The sequence below is a fragment of the Rattus norvegicus genome, chromosome 10, assembly GCF_021556685.1.
Source record: "Rattus norvegicus strain SHRSP/BbbUtx chromosome 10, alternate assembly SHRSP_T2T, whole genome shotgun sequence".
Classification (NCBI taxonomy): domain Eukaryota; kingdom Metazoa; phylum Chordata; class Mammalia; order Rodentia; family Muridae; genus Rattus; species Rattus norvegicus.
This window is the reverse complement of record NC_141543.1, coordinates 11,391,904-11,413,990: the sequence shown is the minus strand read 5'-3', so window position 1 is coordinate 11,413,990 and position 22,087 is coordinate 11,391,904. Positions and strand designations below refer to the sequence as shown.

Sequence of the window (22,087 nt, the reverse complement as noted above, 5' to 3'; positions counted from 1 at the left end):
GTCCGCTGTCCCACAAGTCTGGTATCACCATGTCAACCTGTTCTTACCTACTGGGGAGCTAGGTTAGACAGGTACACTGTTTCCTACTTTCTTCTTTATCAGCTTACTCCATATACTTGATTTTTAGTGAATATATGGACACACTTTTTTTTTTAAAAAAAATTTATGTAGTGAATACACTGTCACTCTTCAGAGACACCAGAAGAGGGCATCAGATCCCATTACAGATGGTTGTGAACCACCATATGGTTGCTGGGAATTGAACTCAGGACCTCGGGAAGAACAGTCAGTGCTCGTAAAGTAGGTTTTTTCCCCTTAATAATATTACTCCTTTTGTCCTTTGTCCAGATGACACTTCTGAAACAAGTCAAATGATTGTATGTGAGGTTTTTTTTTTTCTGGTTTTGTTCCTGTCCTCTTGGTAACACTGTCTTCGTCATAGTATGACCTATTTAAAATCTTAGATCTAATTATTTTTGTCTAGACTATAACTTTCAAATAGAAATAAATATGGAGAGATAGTCTCAGTATTAATATTATAATTATTTCACTGGGAAAATGCATTTAAATCTTGTTTTGTGTTTTTGTTTTTGAGACAAAGTATATTATATATACCTTAAATTCTAGGATATGAAATATGGAAAGTCCAGACAGAAAAAGACGGAAGGTTTTAAAGGCCAAGAAGACAATGCCTACAAGTTGCCGGAAGCAGATGGAGATCCTGAACCAGTCAAAGAATGTTGAAGCTCCAAAAACAACAGTTGTGACTAATATTCCAAATGGTAACCAGAGTTTAGGTACTGGGTTTATAGCTAGTAAGTGTACTCCTTCTGAACATGTCGATTCCTCACTTTACTCTTTGATAATTCAATATTTTCACAGAAAAGTATAACATTTTCCCATAATTTAATTAAAACAGGAGAAGTTGTTTCAGAAACAATCAGGAAACACTGACGAACAGGTTGTGTGTCCTTACACAAAGCCAAGGACAACTATTGACTCCTCCAGCAAATACTCCACACAAGAGGCAGCAGAGTTGCAGAACACATCTGAAACTCATTTTATTTTTTTAAGATTTATTTATTTATTTATTTATTATATGTGAGTACAGTGTACCTGTCTTCAGACACACCAGAAGAGGGCATCAGATCTCATTACAGATAGTTGTGGGCCATCATGTGGTTGCTGAGATTTGAACTCAGGACCTCTGGAAGAGCAGTCAATGCTCTTAGCCTCTGAGCCTTATCTCCAGCCTCTGAAACTCATTTTAACCAGGAGTTGAATGTATCAAGATCTTTTTCTGGACATGAAGAGAAATAAAATTTTACACTAAAAAGTTGGTGACCATCTGTTAAATTGAGTACTGTAACTCAGAATACTTTGGATAACAAGAAAATCAACAAAATGGTTTCCAGTTTAGAAGTGAATGCTACTTCAGAATCTCATGATAAAAATAAAAGTTATGTTTTAAGTTCAGACTCTTGAGAAAGCACCTAACTTGAAGAATTCAGTCTGCTCTAGTAATTGTGCTGGTGCCAGTTTGAAAACTGAAGAGTATAGTGGAAGCTGTCACTGGTGTTTAAATTGTAAAATATGCATACTCAGTGGCAGTTATGACTTGGCCTTGATAGGAGCAACAGTAAGTGTGTGCCTCTGTGTCTTTTGGAGAAATTCAAATAGTCACTTTCCTTAAGGGGATTTTAAAGTCTCAAACATACAAAAAAAAAAGGGACTATAGATAGGACAAAAGCTAAATGATGGCTGTTTTCACACTGTTTTGCCTGTGAACTGTTCTTGATTCTGATATGAAAAGATATTGATGCTAAAGGAGAAAGTTATAGCTAGTCACTGTAATTATTAGCTTTATTCCCAATGCTAGAGTGGACAGCAGGCAGGACCAAATGCTGTTGAAAAGAGCTCTTCGGAGTCTGGGGTTGTGTGTAGCTCAGTTGATACGGTGCTTGCTTATTGGATATGAAACTCTGGATTCAGTCCCAGCACCACAAATTGAGCATTGCGGCACATGCCTGTAATCCAGAGCACTAAGGAGGTAGAGACAGAAGGATCAGAAGTTTAAGGTCATCCTCTGCTACATAGCAAATTCAAGGCCAGATAGGGCCACATGAAACGACAACAAACCTTCCTATCGTGTGGGCAGGTTAAAATTAAAGCCGAAGAAAAAGAAGTGGGAGAGATACAGAGGAGGGCAGCCTGGTCGGTCAGTGTGTCTCTGCTGTATAATCGTTCAGTCACCTCTGAGTTTTGAAACAGCTTATTTCCATGTAAGTAGGTTGCACAAGCTAGAGACCTGACTTCGTGATGAAAGCACGGCTGCTCTTGTGGAGGATGCAGGTGTGATTCGAGCACTCTGAGGATGGCTTACAACCATTTGTAACTCTAATGCCAGGGAGTCTAATGCCCGTTCAGGTGCTTTTCAGGCACACACATGATTCACTGATGATACATACAGTCAGCACCCTCTCTCCCCAAAAGTCAGTCATAGTCTGTTTACACATCAAGTTAAATTATGATTTAGGCAAACTTGATTCAGTTAAATAATATCCACTATATCTAAAGGAAAGTGAAATGTTACCCCTTCAAAAAAGGTTTAATCACTTTTTCCGTGAAAGTATAATCTCAAAAGGTAGTCTAGGGGTTGGGGATTTAGCTCAGTGGTAGAGCGCTTGCCTAGCAAGTGCAAGGCCCTGGGTTCAGTCCTCAACTTCAGGAAAAAAAAAAAAAAAAAGGTAGTCTATGTCAGGTGGTTCATTTTAACTGTGTTTCTTGTTATTTTAAGGCTTTGTTTATTAGATCATAGGTTTTTATTAAGTTATTGTGCATAACAGGTTTCACTATGACATTTTTATACATAAAGTATTTTGATCATATTTGCTCACAACCTTACTACCTTCTTTATTTCTCTTTTTGATGATTCCCTTCCTCTTCAGACTGAGAAGATAGTTTAATGGTAGATCTCTTATCTACCCTGACCTTGATTTCTAACACAGCAAAAGAGGAAGAGGATTGAAACTAAATAATCTCTTATACCTTCATAGGTGTCTGTTGTGATCTAATGAGCTTAATTACTGTTGCTTACAGTAGCATGGGTATATTACTAGTGGATATACTACTAAATCAAGTGTTTTCCCCTCTTTCTGCAAACATTAACTGCCAATAGCTTCTTGGGAGCTTTGTAAGTCCCCTAGAGAACAGGTACATTAAGTTGTTGATGAATCTGTTTCTTTCCATAGAATTGATTTACAGATCATATGCCGAATAAGAGATATTAGACACAGTTAATTCATATGTGTCTGTGTATGTGCCCAGCTACAAAGAGCTACCAGGAGAGAAACCAAGGAATTAAAAAGGAAGTTCTGGAGTTACAAAATACCAAAATAAATTTTATTAGAAGTAGAATACTTACGTTAATTGATTAAAATTCTGATTAGGGCCAGCAAGGTGGATAAGCAGATAAAAGTGCACATTCAAAGCCTTGTGACCTGAGTTGTGGGTTCCAGGAACTCACGAAAAGGTGGAAGGAGAGGTGACTTCACAAAGATGTGACCTTTGCACTTAATGTGATTGCATGTTCACAAACATGTATTATGTACGATGTACACATGCACACACTATATAGAGTGTTTTGTTTATGTTTAGAGTACAGAATAATTATTTTTAACAAGATAATTTAAATTTCCTGAATAACTTCATCAAAGTAATGGATTCCTTAAGTGCCCATATATAGACAGGTTTAAATTACACAGTTCCTTTAGGGTTTTGTTTTGGGGTTTTAATTTGGTTTTTAATATTTTGATTATGTATTTGGCAGGGTTCCTTTTTTTCTCATGTGTTTTGTTTGGTGAAACAAGGCTTCATATAGCTCAGTCTGGCCTTGATTCTTGATCCTCTTACTATCTCTCAAATGTAATTTGAACTGTGTGACCAGAATCCTATCAAAGATTTCTTTGTTAAAGAACATTTTTATGGAAAACTTTTTAAGCCGTTTTTTTTTTTTTTTTTTTTTTTTTTTTAAAGGTAGAGTCTCATTATGGTAGCACTGTCTGGCCATGAACCCACAGGGATCTACCTGCCTCTACCTCTTGAATGCTGGGATTGAAGTCATGTACCACAATGCCCGGCTAAAGTATAATTTTAAAAAATTTTAAGTACTGCTGTTGAAACATTTTAGTTTTTCCATTTGACTCCTCCTTCTTCGGAAGGAATATTTTTATCTATAATCTTTCTCTCTCTCCAAGGCCATAATCAGAAGATGTTTTCAGAAAACAAAGAAAATGTTAAGGTCATGAAAACTTCAGAGCAAATTAATGAAAATGCTTGTGAGGCTCTGGAAAGGCATACAGCACTGCTAGAACAGGTAATGTTTGACTTAAAATATTTGCCTTAGGAACATATGATTAGTAAAAAATGTTGAAAGGGCTGGAGAGATAGCAGAAGTTAGGAGAAGACCTGAGATCAGCTCATAACCTGTAACTCCAGCTCTAGAGGATCTGGTGCCTTTTCCTTCATGTGTACATACCTACACATATACACATATACATACTCACCCCCCCTCCCTCCCTTCCCCTCCCCCTCCCCCTCCCCCCCCCCTCTCTCTCTCATGTAAAACAGTGTGTCTTAGGTGATTGGTTTGTGATAAAACGCCATGAACAAAAGCAGCATGAGGGGAAAGTATTTATTTTACTTACACTTCAGTATCACAGTAAGTCACTGGGAAAAGTGGTCAGAGCAGGGACCAGGAACTGATTTAGAGGCCATGGAGGAATGCTACTTACTGGCTTGCTTCTGATGGCTTGGTCAGCCTGCTCTCTTATAGAACCTAAAACCACTAGTCCAGGAATGGTACCACCCACAATGGACCAGGCCCTCCCCCATCAATCACCAATTAAGAAAATCCCACACTGGCTTCTACAGACCAATCTCATGGAGGCATTTTCTCAATTGTGGTTTCCTCCTCAGATGATTCTAGTTAGCTCTATCAAGTTGACATAAAACTAGCTAGGACATAATTCAGACAAAAGCATAAGAGTTAAATGATTTAGATTACCAATATATTCAGGAATGTTTCTAGACCAAGTAAGTATTCTACTGAATTACATGTCTGTAAAGGTCTTGTAAAAAGAGATGGAGTTTTTAATTAATAGGCTGCCAAATGTGTAAGTCAAACATGGGATAACTTTAAGCTTTACTTACAGCCCAGCGTTTCGTATTGGTCATGGGCTTTTGTGATCAGCAGCAATAGCTCTTTATTGCTTGCCTTACAGTTGTTCACTATTTCATAGATGCAGACAACCTAGTAGTCTCTGTTGGAGTCTTGATACATTGAAGTTACACACCTCCTCTTCCAAACTAACCCAGGCAAACTGCTTTTTAACACTGTTAAGTATACTTCTTATTTTCATTTTTGCCCAATGATGTGTTTCTATGTGGCCTATCTGATCAACTGTGAAATGAAATATAGTTTCAGACTATGCACAGTGGTACATTCCTTTAATCCTCAGCACTCAAGAGAGACAAAGGTAGGTAAGCTCTTGGAGTTTGAGGCCAGACATGTCTCTAAAGTGACTTCCAGGACAGCTAGGCTATACAGAGAAACCCTGCCTCAAAGAAATAAGACAAGACAAAAACAAGCAACAAAAGGCCGGGGTGGTATGATGGAATATAATGGAATAGCTGCATCTGGATATGTCTTGATGAGCCTGGGTGTTATTGGTGTTATTAATATATTATTGGAAACAGTAGTCAACTGGAACTATATGAAGTCAACATTGTGAAGATGAATTTAATTTTTTACGTGTTTATGTGCTAAACATTAGATGTGCTGTGTAAAATTTAATATCAATGTTTATAAAACTTACTGGTATAGTAGTTTTTCATTATAAAACATCAGGAAAGAGTAAGGCAGTTCTTAAGCAGTAGACAATAAGCTGTGGTGCAGGTGTCTTTGAGGCTGAGGCTAGTCTGGTCTACTACAGCCTGACTGGGTCTGTGTAGTGAAAAAGTCTTGTCTCAAAAAAGTAGGAGTGAACTGGAGAGGTGGCTCAGAAGTTAAAAACACTGGCTTTTCTTCTAGAAAGTTCCAGCACCCGCATGCCACTTTACAGTTCTGTTATTCCTACTCCAGGGGAATCTGATGCCCTCTTCTGGCCTCTGCAACCTTGCACATGCACACAAAACATAAAAATAAAAAGTAGGAAATGAAATTGTTTTAAAAATTTAAACTTGTGTGTTTTGGCTTTTATTTAAATTCTAGGTTAAACATTGGATTCGACAGGAAATCTGCACGATAAACTGTAATTTATTTGATAAAAAACTGAATGAATTGAATGAACGCATTGGGAAGACCCAGTGCAGAAGTAAGCATGAAGCAATAGCTGGTGAACTCTTTGTAAGTTTCTAATTTCATTTTCTCCCTTTTAATATGTGTAGAATGTGGTTATATGCTGTATATTGGGAGAGGGAGGCAATGAAACAGTAGTTCTCAATCTTCCTAATGCTGCCGCCCTTCAGTACAGTTCCTCATATTGTGGTGACCCCCATCCATAAAGTTACTTTTGTTGCTACTTCATAATTGTAACTTTTTTACTGTTATAATGTTGCAACCCACAGATTTGAGAACCACTGCAATAAAAGAAGACCAACCATTTTAATTTAAGGTTTGAGAAATAGTCTTAGTTCTACTAGGCATTCTGTATTCATTGAAGGTTATCTGTGATATGTAAGCATTTTCTTTCCATTTGATATGTGCCTTATTAGAACTTATGTAATTTGTTTTAAGATCTTTCAAACTCTGCCTTTTTAAAAAGATTTCTAGGATTACTGTCTGATATTTTTGACGAACATCAATTTTATTGCAGACAAATTGAGTTTCCACTTTTGTTTTATTGAGGTTTGATCTGTCTATATGTGGTCTAGGATGACTTTGAACCCTTATTTTTCTGCTTTAGTCCCCTTCATTCTGGAATTACAACCATGTACCCTTAGAACAAGCCCCTTCCGTTCTTAACTATCTTACGTAGCCGATTGTCACTTATCAGTTGTCTACATTTTGGATTCTGTGTCTATACTTACTAACTGCACACGTATTTTCCTTCTAGTGTGGTGGGGTATCATTACATAGCCCAGCTACCCCACTACCCTAGAATTCACTGTGTAGATTAGGCTGACATCTCAGTCACAGAGACCTGCCTGTCACTGCCTCCTTAGTGCAGAGAGTAAAGGCCTACCCCATTATAGACAGACGGGAAATACACAGGGAAAAAGTGTATTGAACAGAAACCGTCTTTTTGTCTGGTCAGTGCTCCCTGAGCAGTACAGTATAACAACTCTAGTAACATTCTGTTGTATTCAACACTGTAAGTAAAGGTAATTTAAAGTGCACAGGGGGATATGTGTATGGTCTTAACATCTGCAGATTTTTGTATCTGTAGGACCTGGAACTATCCCTGCATGGATAGCAAGTGATGACACTGGGGCTGCTGATAGAGCTAAATCGTAGTGCTTACAGCTAGTAGTAAGTCCGAGTTTGGTCCCCAACATACATAAACAGAGAATACTGATGTATAACTCTACTACCCAGAAATAGAGGCAGGAAAACTAGAATTCAAAGACATCTTTGGCTTCATAAGGACCACCCTATCAAGGCCACCATGAAATACATAAGACCATACCTACAAATAAGTAATAAATTAATAAATGCATTTAAAGAGTAAAGATGCTAGCTGAGAGGATGGAAGAATGGGGGGCATTCCCTGCTGGGGTGGGGCTGGAGGGTGGGGTCATCAGCTTCTAGAATCATGAAAAGTAATGAAGTAAAAGAAGACCTTTTCATTTATTTGTGTAGGTGCCTGCATTTTACAAGACGACTTGTTCAAGTAGTTTTCATTCCTTTGTAGTATTTGGTACACTGGTTTGGTATTCATTTAGTTTTCTTTCTTCTAGATAAAAATAAGAAGACTTCAAAAACGTATCAAAACCGTATTATCATCTCAAGGAAATTGTTTGGAACCAAACACATTACCCAGTAACACAGTTTGTAAGGTTCGTATAAACACATAGTCTGCTTGACTTGTTGGATTATAAGATGTGAATATATGTCCAACAAGGACAGAAAGCTTGGATACAATATTGGCTTCTTGTTTTTTAAACTTAAATGTGAAAAAAAATACAGAAGTGATACTTTATTGCCATCAGCCACTGAATTACATACCATTTAATATTTTAACATATATATTCAAGACTCTTCCATGTGAAATTTTACCTTCCACTCACCTGCTTTTTCCTCATCCATTTAACAGGTTACAGATTCTGTGAATTTGAGTGTGACCCAAAGGTCAGTTAAAAGTCAAAGTAAAAGAATGTCTTCTGTGAACCATACGCCTTTTAACTCTTCAGAAAAAGCAAGTAGAAAGATTAATTTGCCATCAGCTTGTGTTGAGTTTGTTTCTGAAAGGTAGGCATTTCTATAAAAATGCATAGTTATTTATCTAAATATATGTTTATAGTTACATTAATTAAATATAAAATAGTTTAAAACATCACATTCACATCAATATTCTGAAGGAATTCAGTTGATTCTCTGAGCTTCTGTTTTGTTTTAATCCCACTTGGGTCTTAAACTGGTTGGGTGATGGGTGAGATGTTTTATTGTGATTTTGGACTTCATGCCAGTCCACTATAATTACTAAGCACCTTCTGCTTAGCATAGGCAGTCAGGAAATAGAGGCAGGCAGAATTCTGTGAGCTTGAAGCCAGCCAGGGCTACATCTCTTTGTAGCCCTATCTCTAAAACCCAATACTGCTTATTTAGGGGTCAGTGAAATGGCCCAGTAAGTAAAAACAAACTTGCCTTAAAGCCTGATGCTTTGAGTTCAATTTTTGGAGCCCACATAAAGGTTTCCGAAGAAGAGCTCCATTTTACAGAGTTGGCCATCTGATCTTTATCTTTACGCCATGACGTGTGTCATATGTGAATACTCACATATACTTACATGATAAAGTTTAGGGCTAGAGATATGGTTCTACCAGTAAGAGCATTTACTGTTCTTTAGAGAATCTGAATTCAGTTTTCAGTTGCCTACATTGTATATTAGAACCATCTGCAACTCCAATTTCAGGGGATTCAGCGCCCTCTTCTGGCATTCAAAGTATCAGACATACACAGTATGTATACATATATGCAGGTAAAACACGCAGTGAGAGACACAGCCAGAATACAGCAAATACAGAGGCAAATGCCAGCAGAAAACCACTGAACTGAGAACGGGACCCCCGTTGAAGGAATCAGAGAAAGGACTGGAAGAGCTTGAAGGGGCTCGAGACCCCATATGTACAACAATGCCAAGCAACCAGAGCTTCCAGGGACTAAGCCACTACCTAAAGACTATACATGGACTGACCCTGGGCTCCAACCTCATAGGTAGCAATGAATAGCCTAGTAAGAGCACCAGTGGAAGGGGAAGCCCTTGGTCCTGCCAAGACTGAACCCCCAGTGAACGTGATTGTTGGGGGGAGGGTGGTAATGGGGGGAGGATAGGGAGGGGAACAACCTAGAGAAGGGGAGTGGGAGGGGTTAGGGGTATGTTGGCCCAGAAACCGGGAAGGGGAACAACATTTGAAATGTAAATAAGAAATACTCAAGTTAATAAAGAAAAAAAGAAAAAAAAATAAAGTAATAAAGCTTAAAAACCACTATTTTTAAATTCAGTTCTCTTTCTCTTCTATCCCTTTCCTTCTTCACATCTTGCTAGGGGTAGAACCAAGGGCCTAGCATATGCCAAAGTGCTCTACTGTTGAATTAAAAAATGGGTAGTGGGTTTGCTACCCATTTCAATAGTTTAGGTTCTGAATGAAAGGCTCACACTCAGCCTTTATATTTGAACATGCCTTTGGTGGCTCAGTAGCCGCTTTATTACTTACTAAGTCCATGTTTTAGCTTGGCTACTCTGGACCCAGGGGGCTGCCCAACTAGGCCATGCTCTGCTGGCTCCTTATATCTGAACTGTTAAACCTTGACTTTTTTTTAGCTATTTACTGTTTGAATAATACTGAAAATTCTTTATAGAATTAAATAAATCCTGGTGACAAGTTCCTATCATCTCAGCATCCTTGAGGATGAATCTTGTCAGATCTGCATCGTGTTTCATTCTGCAATATATGAATCTTACAACCAGTTTTTAGTTCTATAAAGATATTTGTATGGGATGTGCAAGGTGCACAGATAAGTTAAGGGGGGATTTTTTCTTGTTTGAACAGGTAAAAGACAGCTGTCTTGATGAGTCCGTTAGATCAATAACCAATTGTAATAAATCTTTCATGCCATGTGAAGAATGGCATGATCGATTTTAAGTATTTTGTAACCATCAAGATTTATTGGCAAATTTAGCTGTAGTTTTGGCTAGAGACATTCTTTTTTTTTCCCCATCTTTATTAACTTGAGTATTTTTTTTTTTTTTTTGGTTCTTTTTTTCGGAGCTGGGGACCGAACCCGGGGGCCTTGTGCTTCCTAGGTAAGCGTTCTACCGCTGAGCTAAATCCCCAGCCCCAACTTGAGTATTTCTTATTTACATTTCTATTGTTATTCCCCTTCCCAGTTTCCAGGCTAATATCCCCTAATCCCTCTCCCTCCCCTTCTATGTGGGTGTTCCCCTGGCTAGAGACATTCTTATGTCTCAGCCAATTTCAGGATTGTTCCCCTGTGGAAGGATCAGCAATTATGTTACCTGTCCTGTTTAGTCGTCCTGAATTTTTCTTTCCTGTCTGTAGGGAAGATCTTCAGGGGGTCTTCTCCTATCGAATCTGATACATATTACTTTAGAGTGGGCCAAGCCTTTTCTCCTTTCCTGTTAATACAATACAGAGTCTCTCTCCCAAAATAACATATCCTTGGTCCAGTAACCCAAAATTGTTTGGTTCACTTTTGTAGCCTCCCTTTTCTTAGGGCCTGCTCTGCTTTGACCTTTCTCCCAGAGGATTAGTAATGTCATTAATACCATGAAACTTATAACCACCTTCATTTTGATAATTAAAACAACTCAAAGTAATTAAAACAATTTTAAACAATTATCATTATCAGTTGAGATAGGGTTTTCCTCTATCTCTATACCTTTGTTTCCTACTTTGTGATCAAATGCCTGGCTTTGTTTTTCCAGGTATAAACAACTACCACTATTTCTCCCTTTTATCCTTAAGACAATAAAATTTTCCTTTATTCCTCCCTTCTAAGGAGATTAGTATCTGTAGATATATAATTATATCCCTTTTCTCTTATATAACTTTAACAATTAAGACAGTATAATTTTCCTTTATTTCTCCCTTCTATGGAGATTAATATTTGTTGAGATAGGGTTTCTCTCTATCTCCATGCATTTTTTTTCCCTACATTTAAAATCAAAGGCCTGAATTTCTTTATTTTAAAAACACTTAAAGCAATTACCACTATTTATCCCTTCCATTCTTAAAACAATGTCATTTTCCTTTACTTCTTCCTTCTAAAGAGATTAGTAGCTATGAGTATATAATTATATCCCCTTTCTCTTTAAATAACTTGGATTAACATCCATTCCTAAGTATTTGACTTCAATTAAATTCCCTTCTATTTTCTGTATGAACCTATTTTCAGGATAATTTATGAATGAATGCCACGCTAAGCTATCCCAGAATTCCCAAGAATTGCTTGTGAAACTTTGACTTAATTTTCCATCAACTTCTCCATTTCCATCTTGTTCAAGCTCTCTGCAGCCTGCCTTTCTCCCAGCAGGAGCCGTTAGTATCCCTGACTTAAGCTCTCACAGCAGCCCAGAACCTGGAAGAGTGTCCCATTGAATCACTAGCCTGCTGCCCATGTCCCTGGGTCAGCCTGGATGTGTCCTAGCTTTAAGCCACAAACCAAGAGTCATGCATTCCAAACTAGTATGAACTTCTTCCCTAGTTCCAAACCTGCCTGGCTTAAGGAGAAACTACATGGCTTGCCTTGGCTTGGCTGAGAAACCCAATTATTCCCCGCCTCTTAATTTTAAAGGGAAGGCATGCGTGTTCCATTTGGGAATTTCCAAAATTGTGTTCTTGCCAGACATGTTGGACACCATCTGTTGCATTAAATATTTTTTTAAAAAAATTCCCAGCAATAGGTTTATTCCCCGTAGTTTAAGTTCCCAAATGAAACACACATTCATCCTTTATATTTTAAGCACCTCAGTAGGTGGGCCACTGCCTAACCATGAGGTTACTCCCAAGTTACTCTGTGTTCTATCTTGGATGCTGTGGACCCAAGGGCTGCACAACTGGGCCATGCTCTCGTGGCTCCTTCACATGGTGGCCATGCCCCTCTGTCCTGCACTCTTCTCAGGCATGGTGTCTCTCCTCTCTTCCACATTCTCTTGGGTTTCCTTCCTGTCCCAAGCCCGAGAATCCTAAACCCCACCTATATCTCTTCTCTTCAGCTATTGGCTACTGGCTATTTACTAATCAGAATTAACTGGGGGCACTGTCCTTCAGTGCTTATGTGCAGACTCTCTCCTGCAAACAATTTTGGGGACCCAATTAACATTAAAATTCAAGCAGCATTAGGCCAAAAGCCCACTACACTCTACCACTTAGCTACATCTCCAACCCTATACAATTTATACGTTTTATAAACAGGGAAACAAAAGCACACTAATAATTAGCAAGTCAAAATCCAGAGATTTAGTCTCTGGAAGCAATGTTCTTATCTACCATATGATAACATTTCATGGAAAAATTATTAATTCTATATATATTATCATAATGGTAGGAAATATGACTGGAGAGATGGCTCAGAGGTTAAGAGCACTAGCCGCTCTTCCTGAAGTCCTGAGTTCAAGTCCCAGCAACCTCATGGTGACTCATAATCATCTATAATGAGGTCTGGAGCCCTCTTCTGGCATGTAGGCATTCATGCAGGCAGAGTGCTGTATATATAATGAATAGCTAAATCTTAAAAAAGAAAAGAAGGGCTGGAGAGATGTCTCAGTGGTTAAGAGCACTGACTGCTCTACCAGAGGTCCTGAGTTCAAATCCCAGCGACCACATGGTGGCTCACAACCATCTGTAATGAGATCTGATGTCCTCTTCTGGTGTGTCTGAAGACAGTGACAGTGTACTCACATATATAAATAAATAAATCTTTAAAAAAAAAAAAAAAGAAAAGAAAAGAAAAAAATCCATGAATGGTGGGAAATTTGGTGGCATGCAGGTAGACCTGGTGCTGGAGAAATAGCTGAGTGTTCTAAACCCGTATGGAAAGGCAGCATGCAGAGAGAGTAAGCCACTAGGCCTGGGCTTGAACTTCTAAAACCTCAAAAGGGGTGGCCCTTAGTGACATACTTCCTCCAACAAGGCCATACCCTCAATAATGCCATTCCTTACGAGTTTTGGGGGATCATTTTTATTCAATCCATGACAGTATGCATGCTCTCACATGTATGAAGCTAAGAGGACAGCTTTCAGGAGTTAGTTTTATCCTTTCTTCATGTGTGTCTCAGGATACATCAGCCCTGATGACAAGTGCCTTTTACCTTCAGATCATCTCATTGGCCCAAGGTACATATATCATTAATTGAATTCTAGCAAAATGTAACAAAAATATTGAATTTTCACAAAATAAACCATTGAGAAATACTAGGAGTTGCTGAGCATAGGACTACGTACACATCTGCAGTGCTGTGAGGAAATGGAGGGAGGAAAGGGCACAGCACCTCCAAGCCAGCAGGGCTACCTCGTCTGTCATAGACGGAAGCATCCGTGATGCCCTGCCTACTGTATGCCTCGTGTACCAATCACTAGTCTGACTATTGCCACCATTACTCTACCGCTGGTGGGATCCAGCACCATGGATTGGTTTTGCTTGTTTCTTGACTTTGTACACATGGGATCACAGTCATGAATAATGTATCTCTTGATTTCTTTTACTCAACATTGCGGTGTAAAATCCATGGATGCTGTTGCTTAACTGCAGTGGTTATCCCTGGTTGCTAAATTATTTCTTTATCAATAGACCATGATCAATCCACAGTAATGTGGGTCAGTTGCAGGTTGGAGAAAATGTTTGGATATATGAAGAATAATAAAGACTTCCAGAGTTAGACAAGTGTGGGTAAATATGAAGTACTTTTTGTTTGTGGAAACTTTTTTTTTAGACTCGGTTTCACTGTATAGCTGTTTGGGCTGGAACTTGTTATATAGACCATGCTGACCTCTGAAATTATCTGCTGCACCATCATGTCTGGCCTGAAAAAGCCTATTGGAATTGAAACATTGCTATTTGCTGTATTAGTAAACCAAAATATGTGTAAACCCTAATTAGACCACAAAGTATTGCCAAATTATAGGAGACCCAAATAAAGGATAGAATGTGTCACGCTCATGACTTAGCATGCTGACCGTTGTTACGATGTTGCTTGATACTAATTGTCATCTATGTTTAATGTAATATCAAGATCCATGCTATCAAACTGAGTAAAACTTAGGGAAATAAAAAGACCCGAATGATAAATAATGCCCAAAAACAGAAACAAGGTTGGTAGACTCCCTTCATTCAGGACCTACTAGAGCAGTAGTAATTAAGGCAGTGGTTGCATGGAGAAGCATGTAGATCAATGTGTACGTTAATGTGACCCATGGACTCCCTTAATTTGTAAGGAAGATGTCATGGTAATTTATAAAGAAAATATTTTCTTTTTTTAAAAAAAATATTCCTTGGGATAACTGGAAGGGAAAAGTGTCATTCTTAGCTACATAATGAGTGAGACCAGTTAGACTCTATAACATGCTGGCTCAAAAAAAAATTAATAATATTTATGAATAATACTTATAAACTTCAGCTCATTTTGGTTTTGGTTTATTTGTTTGTTGGTTGGTTTGGTTTGGTTTGGTTTGGTTTGGTTTGGTTTGGTTTGGTTTGAGACAAAGTTTCTCTACATAGCCCTGACTATCTTGGAACTCGCTCTGTAGACTATGCTAGCCTTGACCTCAGAGATCCACTTATCTCTGCCTCCTGTACCACCACACCTGGCCCTCAGCTCTTTATATATAAAATTTGAATCAAAGTGAATCCTGAATATAAATACTAAAAATGACATAAGATTTTTTTCGAGTTATGGAAAATTAATCTAGCATTTTAACAATGTAGTTACTATATTTTAACAAAATTCATAATAAAAATTCTTTGTCATAAAAGTATGGGTTGAAATGGTAGCAAGAATTTCAGGCTTAGAATTAGTGGTAAAGTAGTGGTAGCTATGGTCTTGTAATTTTTGTTTCTTCAGTCTAGCCTCCTGAGTGCTGGGACCACTGATAAATGGAATGCACAGCCTCAGTCATGTGTCCTTTAAGAGTCTGTGTCTTTATGGGTCTTAATATTTTTTTTGGTTGTAAATATTTTTATGAACAGAACTCTGCATTAAAGTGATATTTCATATACTTATGCATCTGGTATATTAATATATTGTAAGTACTGTGACTGTATTCCTACCAAGTTTTATGTATCTATTACTGAATTTTCTTGTACTTCAAAAGAACATATGGGTATGGGTCTGTGCTATGTCACTTGTGGGTGTCAGAGGACAAAGCACATTGGAGTTAGTTCATTCTTTCTACTCTAGGGGTTGCTGAGACTGAATTTATTCAGGCCATCAAGTTTGACATCAAGGGCCCTAACCTGTAGAGCCATCTTGCCAGCACTCCACGTGCTGCAGATCATATAAATGAATTGATAGTACATGAGCTTTGTTAAGTATTTAATTTTATGTCCTCACACAGTAGTTCAGGTAAATCAGGTAGGGCTGGTTCTACAACTCACTCAGCAAGTTAAGGTAATTATTGCCAAGGCTAATTAATCACCTGAAATCCACGTGATCTCCACAGAGAGAACTGATTCTTACATGTCGTCCTGAACTCAAAGATAAATTAATTAATAAATTTGGTAAATAGCATTATTAAATAAGAAATTAGAGGAGTTCTGACCATTAACTGCAGATTAAGCCTGATAATGCATGCTTTTTTTTTTTTTAATCTTTTTAGTAACGATGATGTTATGTTGATTTCTGTGGAAAATCCTAATTTGACAACTCCAATTGCATCAGATCCAACAGGTACGACCTATCAAATTAGAAAGCTTAAAAATGAAGAATGAACAATGGCTTTTTAAAAGATTTTTTTTATTATTATTTTTTTAAAATTTTTTTTGGAGCCGAGGACTGAACCCAGGACCTTGCGCTTTCTAGGCAAGCGCCCTACCACTGAGCTAAATCCCCAGGCCTTTTAAAAGATTTTTATTTTTATTTATGTGTATGTGTGTTTGTCTGAGTGTATACCTCATGTGTGTGGATGCCTGGGAGGCCAGAAAGGACAGTGACTCCTCTGGCTGGAGTTGTGGGCAGTTATGAGCCACCTTTTGTGGGTGCTAGGAACTGAACTCTGATCCTCTGGAAGAGCAGCAAGTGCCCTTAACCTCTAAGCCATCTCTCTAGACCCATTACCTTTTTTTTTTTTTTTTTTTTAAAGATTTATTTATTTATGTGAGTACACTGTAGCTGTCTTCAGACACACCAGAGGAGGGCATCAGATCCCATTATAGGTGGTTATGAGCCACCATGTGGTTGCTGGGAATTGAACTCAGTAGCTCTGGAAGAACAGTCAGTGCCCTTCTGAGCTATCGCTCCAGCCCAACCCCATTATCTTTTAATAAGGTATAAAATTGTCAACTCAAATCTTTTAGTTTATATCTGTGATTACAGATTTTAATACCTTATTAAAATCAGTGATTCATTAATAAAATTGACTTTTGTATTCTTGTATCTATCGGCTTCAAGCCTTTTGCTTGCTTCATTACTGTGTTGATCTAATGGTACATCTTCATCTAATGCTTATACAACTTGTATGCGTATCTGCTTTGTTTGCCTTTTATTGGTGGTGGTGTAATTTGTCTGTCGATCATTTAACAGCCTAGTTTAGATTGAAAGTTTATTCTTTAGTAACAATTTTGAACTTTTTTTAAAAATTTCTTTTGGTTTTAAAGATTGTCCTTTTGTTTAAAAATCTTTTTAAATGACATAGGTTACCTTTGTAGAACTCTGCTTAAAATGTATCTGCATGATGTATGTGTATGTAACATTTCATTCACAAGATATAAAAACTGTAGGTAAGGAAGCACTGAATTTCTGATCTTCCTGCTTCCACTTTCCAGGGGCTAGGGTTATAAGCATTTGCCAAAATACCTCGTTTTGTAGAAAAATTTCTAGCTTTCCTAACTTTAAAACAGCATATTGCTTGCCCACCATTTCTTATTCAGAATTTCCTATGTTCATGTCAGGTTTTGCTGTGTTGGAATGTTTATATCTTAATATCAGATGCTCCCCTACCCCACGTATAAAACTATTTATCTCAACAGTTTGTAAATTAAAGCGCTCTAGAGAAACGGGGAAGTGCACATTGTAGGAAGGTGCTCCTCAAGCGCTCAGAGCCCTCAGACACAGTTGCAGGTGCTAAGGTGAATACCGTCTAGAGAGAAGTGAGCCGCTAGACAGGTGGAAAGCTGCAGGCACAAGTGGGCTGCATTCCATCCACGTCAAAGTTTTAAACTTGTTTATCAGTTTTCGGGATAAATTTAGTTCTTTTATTATATAGTAAATCAGTATCCCTGTCGTTGTTTGTGTTTGGGTGTTTGTATTTGTATTGCAAAGTCCATATTTAATAGTTTAATACATTTAACTGGATGTATTCGTGTTTTCTATTCTTTTCTTCCAGAAATTAGAAAAAATACATCAAGAAATGTCAGCAGTTCTCCTAATGCCAGGAGTGAAGTTGTGGTGAGTGAGTGCTGCTCTCTGAATGTCCTCTGGGTGTTCATGCTGTGGGAACTGCAGTGTTGCAGCATGTTGTAGGGAGTGAGTTTTGTTATCCACCTTTAGTCTGGGTGAACTGTCCCTTCACTGCCCCATCCAGTGACACAAAGTAATGTAAGAGTAGTTTGTGAATCCAGATTCTAGGCCAACTTGTACACGGAAAAACAAGCAGCTACATAGATTTCAGAAAGACACACATCTACCAATCCATTGAGATTCTTTTTTTTTTCTTTTTTCTTTTTTTCGGAGCTGGGGACCAAACCCAGGGCCTTGCGCTTGCTAGGCAAGCGCTCTACCACTGAGCTAAATCCCCAACCCCCATTGAGATTCTTAACCATATTTTCAGACACTGGAGTATTTTATCAGTGTCTCTGTAGTAGGACTATCTTGGACCCACCAATGATATAATAACACAGAGGCTTTTTAATATTTTAAAGCTTAGGCATTTTACTGGACAATTCACAAGTACAATGCCTGATACTGGTACATGTCCCACCACATGGCCAGCTCTCTCTTTGTCCCATCAATTCACCTCTGTGTTCCTAAGGATTCCCTGGTAAATCTCCTGTGTCTGTTCCTTTTCCCACTGTCCCTCTCTCTACCTAGAAGTTCCACCGTCCACTTCTTGCCCTGGCTATTGGCTGTCAGATCATTATTACAGCCAATCAGATAAATTTCTAAGTTGCCTTAGGCAGGTGAGGAAGAATGAATATTTGCAAAGAGACTGGTATGGGCCATGGAATTAACAAGATTCCTATCAGTGTTTAGCAGTTGTTCATACAGAGCTGCACCACCATCACACAGTGAGCCCCAACAAGGGAGAGAACATTGGGGACCCACATCTGATCAGGTGGAGCTGGGGTTAATTTTGGAGTGACAAGCTTGAACAGGCCAAGGTTCAGTCCTTAGCACTGAAAAATAAAAATGTGTTTTCATATTTTAAAAAACGTTTTTCTGCTGTTAAACTTAATTCTTTTTACAAAATCTTTTCAGCCTGTAGAGAAGAAATTTGACTTTGTTATTGACCTGACAAGAGAAGGCCTGTCCAGCTACAGCATAGGTATGGGTGCCTTTACAGCCTTCTTTCTAAGAAAATGCATGTGAGTTTATGAGATTGCCAGAAATTACAGAATTGTCCTGCCACCAGTGCTCCCTCAGGCTACCTCCTTAAAGGCATACATACCATCTACCCCATGTCCTTAGTCCTGGCAACCATTGATCTGCTTTCTTTTTTATAATGAGATCATTTCAGCGTGATTATGCAACACCTCTCATGAGATTGGCTTTTTTCTCTGTGGTTCCTTGGCAGGTTATTTATGTTGTTCTGAATTAATAATAAGTTCCTTTTATGGTCAAGTAATAGCCCAGGTATAATCTTTTTATCTGTTCGCCCTTTAACGGATACCTAGGTTGTTAGAATATTGTAAGTCTCTTCTCCCCATGTCACACACTTTTCTTCATAATAACAGTGCCAGAGAGGATGTGCGTAGAATCAGGAATAGAGGAATGTTATTCATATATCATATGAAAATGAAGATTTGTGACAACACTCTTCTGTACCTCCAATTTGAATCAAAAGATACATTTTTCTAGGATTGGAAATCAATCATATAGTCTCATTCTGAGTGCTGAGAAGAATAATCCACACAGTCAAGAAATTCAGTCAACTTCAAGCAGAATCAAAACTGAGAATACCATATCAACACACATGCTCATTTTCTTAAAAACCAGCAAGAAAATTACATATGTTAGCATTGAACCAATACAAAGGTGATTAGCATGACCTCGGTACAAGGCTGGCGGACAAATAAATGCCTGATGCTTCCACACTGTGAAAAAAGAAAAAGATGCAATCGAAGTTGAAACAAAGGCCTCACAGATTTGTCAGCTAGAGCTGTGTAAGCCAAAAGAAAATTGAATGTATCATTAACAGGCAGGAGGGGGGTCACCCCCATCATGAATCTGCATCATCAGGAAGTTCACGACAACCATCTACATAGAGCAAGCAAATGTCTTTCACTCTAGAGAGGCACCAGCCTGAAAACAGAAGAGTAGCCAAAATGTCCACAGCCACACCAGATGGTATCTTTCTATTTGTTTTTATTCAGAACTCATTTTGGAGGCCACAAGACTATTGGCTTCAGTGTGATTTATGATTCTTTGGATTATGCAAAGAAAAACAAACCCAAATACAAATTTTAAAGACATGGCCTATGTGAGGGGGGAAAAGGCCTCAAAAACAAACAAACAAACAAACAGCAAAAGAGATACAAGATCTGAATGAAAGGGGGATGGAAAGGGCTGTGGCTACAAAGGCCAACACTGTTGCTGCCAAAAGCAAGACAGGCAAAGATGTTTCAGTGACTTGATCAGTCAAGGCTTAGGAGTTAAGGCCATCTGGGCAATGTGAGATCCTATCTCAAGGACAAAAATATAAGCAATATTAAGGCTTTTTCAGATAAGCAAAATTTGTTGCCAGCCGATCTTCACTGTCATAAATAAAGGTAGGGATGTGTGTGCATATGCACCTGTGAATACTGTGGAGGGCCAGACGTTTATGTCAGGAAGTTTGTAATATAGTCTCTCTGAGTCTGGAGCTCAGCGTTTTAGCTGGGCTTGTCCAGCAAGCCCTGTGGATCTTCTTCCTATCTTCACATCCCCAACACTGGGATTACGGATGGTTGTGCCCAGCTTTAATGTGAGTGCTAGGAACTCAGGTCCTCGTGTTTACATAGCAAACACCGTAGCCACTGAGCCATCTCCTGGGCTCTAAAGGAAGTTCATTAAAGGAAATAAGATAACCAAAAAGTGAACTCATATTAAAGAGTGCTAGCCAGATTGTGGTAAAGTAAGGATGGATATGGTAACACTTCAAGTAGAAGAAGAATAAACCTGTTATGGCAACTCCACAACAAAACAAAACAGAATCCAAAGCAGGAAAACAGTTACATTGATATAAATAAGGAAATAAGTGAGCAAACAAGATATCCTAAGTAGTGTTATCATAAGGGGAAGTAAAGCCATAATGAAATATAGGGCACATCCAACAGAACAGCCAGAATGAACGGAAGGTGTTATGTTGGTGCAGGCATGTAGCAACTTGGGGGTCTTTGTAACTAAGAATGGCTAAACAATTTAGTTTGGCAGTTTCTTAAAACATTATTTACAGTCTTGTATGACTAGCCTTGTCTGTCCATATATTTCTCCAAGAGAAAAGAAAACCTACATCTAAACAGACTTGATTTGACAGGGTCTCATTAAGTAGCTAATCTGGTCCTTAGAATTTTACCTCAATACAAATGCTGGGATTATAGCTATATATAATAAAAACATAAATTCTCATCACAGCTTTATTTATAATAGGTCAGGACTACAAACAGCTCTGTGCTACACCAACGGATGAATGTATGTGTGCGCGTGCGTGCGTGTGTGTGTGTGTGTGTGTGTGTGTGTGTGTGTGTGTATCTTATCTGTATAACTTAACAATCAAGAAATAATTCCTATATTTGAAATTCTTGAAAAGGCAAATCTTTTTTCAGTGCTAGATATTGATCTCTTGGCTATGCATGGTATTTCAGTGCTCTGTCACTGAGATACATCTAATCAATCCGTGTGTGTGTGTGTGTGTGTGTGTGTGTGTGTGTGTGTGTGTGTGTATCCTAGAACTTACTCCATAGACCAGGCTTGCCTCGAACCCACAGGCTGCCTCCCAAGAGCTGGGATTAAAGGCATGTGCCACCATACCCAGCTTATATATAACCTTTAGTGACAATAAACTAACTGATTTTTGTGGGGTCAGAAGTGAGATAGATTGAAAGGAATATCAAAGAACTTGTGTTGATAAACTGGACATAATATTACATGCCCATAATTCTAGTACTTAAGAAGCAGAACAACAGGATCAGGAGTTCAAGGCCAGCTTGAATTATATTAGACCTTGTCTCAAAAAACAAGCACAGACAAGAGAAAGAACTTTGAGGTGGATAGATAAAGTATTCTATACCTTGTTTTGGTGATGGTTTCAGGTTTCAAAAGTATATATATATCAAAATTTAGGAAGGGTGTATCTTGTTGGGTGTGAATTCCATCTCTGAGTAGATCATTTCAAAAATACAACATTAAAAGGTTAAGTTGAAACTAGAGGCCACAATTTTCACCTTAAAGTAACATGGTTCTGGGTGCTGTTACTTTGGGAACACAAAACAGTA

At 38.3% G+C, this 22,087-nt stretch overlaps 1 protein-coding gene across 12 annotated transcripts in view; it reads left to right on the top strand.

Annotated features, from left to right (window-relative positions):
* Atf7ip2 (activating transcription factor 7 interacting protein 2) overlaps positions 1–22,087 on the top strand; it is a 42,813-nt gene that overhangs the window by 7,226 nt on the left and 13,500 nt on the right. For 4 of the 12 annotated variants that reach the window (NM_001017471.1, XM_087573548.1, NM_001438433.1 and 1 more), the window contains exons 2-9: positions 628–782; positions 4,257–4,375; positions 6,272–6,406; positions 7,960–8,058; positions 8,316–8,470; positions 16,057–16,127; positions 17,782–17,843; positions 18,873–18,939. In NM_001017471.1, coding sequence (NP_001017471.1) covers positions 638–782; positions 4,257–4,375; positions 6,272–6,406; positions 7,960–8,058; positions 8,316–8,470; positions 16,057–16,127; positions 17,782–17,843; positions 18,873–18,939 — 853 coding nt within the window. In that variant the 5' untranslated portion in view covers positions 628–637. Of the gene's footprint in view, positions 1–627; positions 816–4,256; positions 4,376–6,271; positions 6,407–7,959; positions 8,059–8,315; positions 8,471–16,056; positions 16,128–17,781; positions 17,844–18,872; positions 18,940–22,087 lie in introns of all 12 variants that reach the window. The other 8 variants (NM_001438432.1, NM_001438430.1, XM_087573546.1 and 5 more) reach the window with 3 other exon arrangements.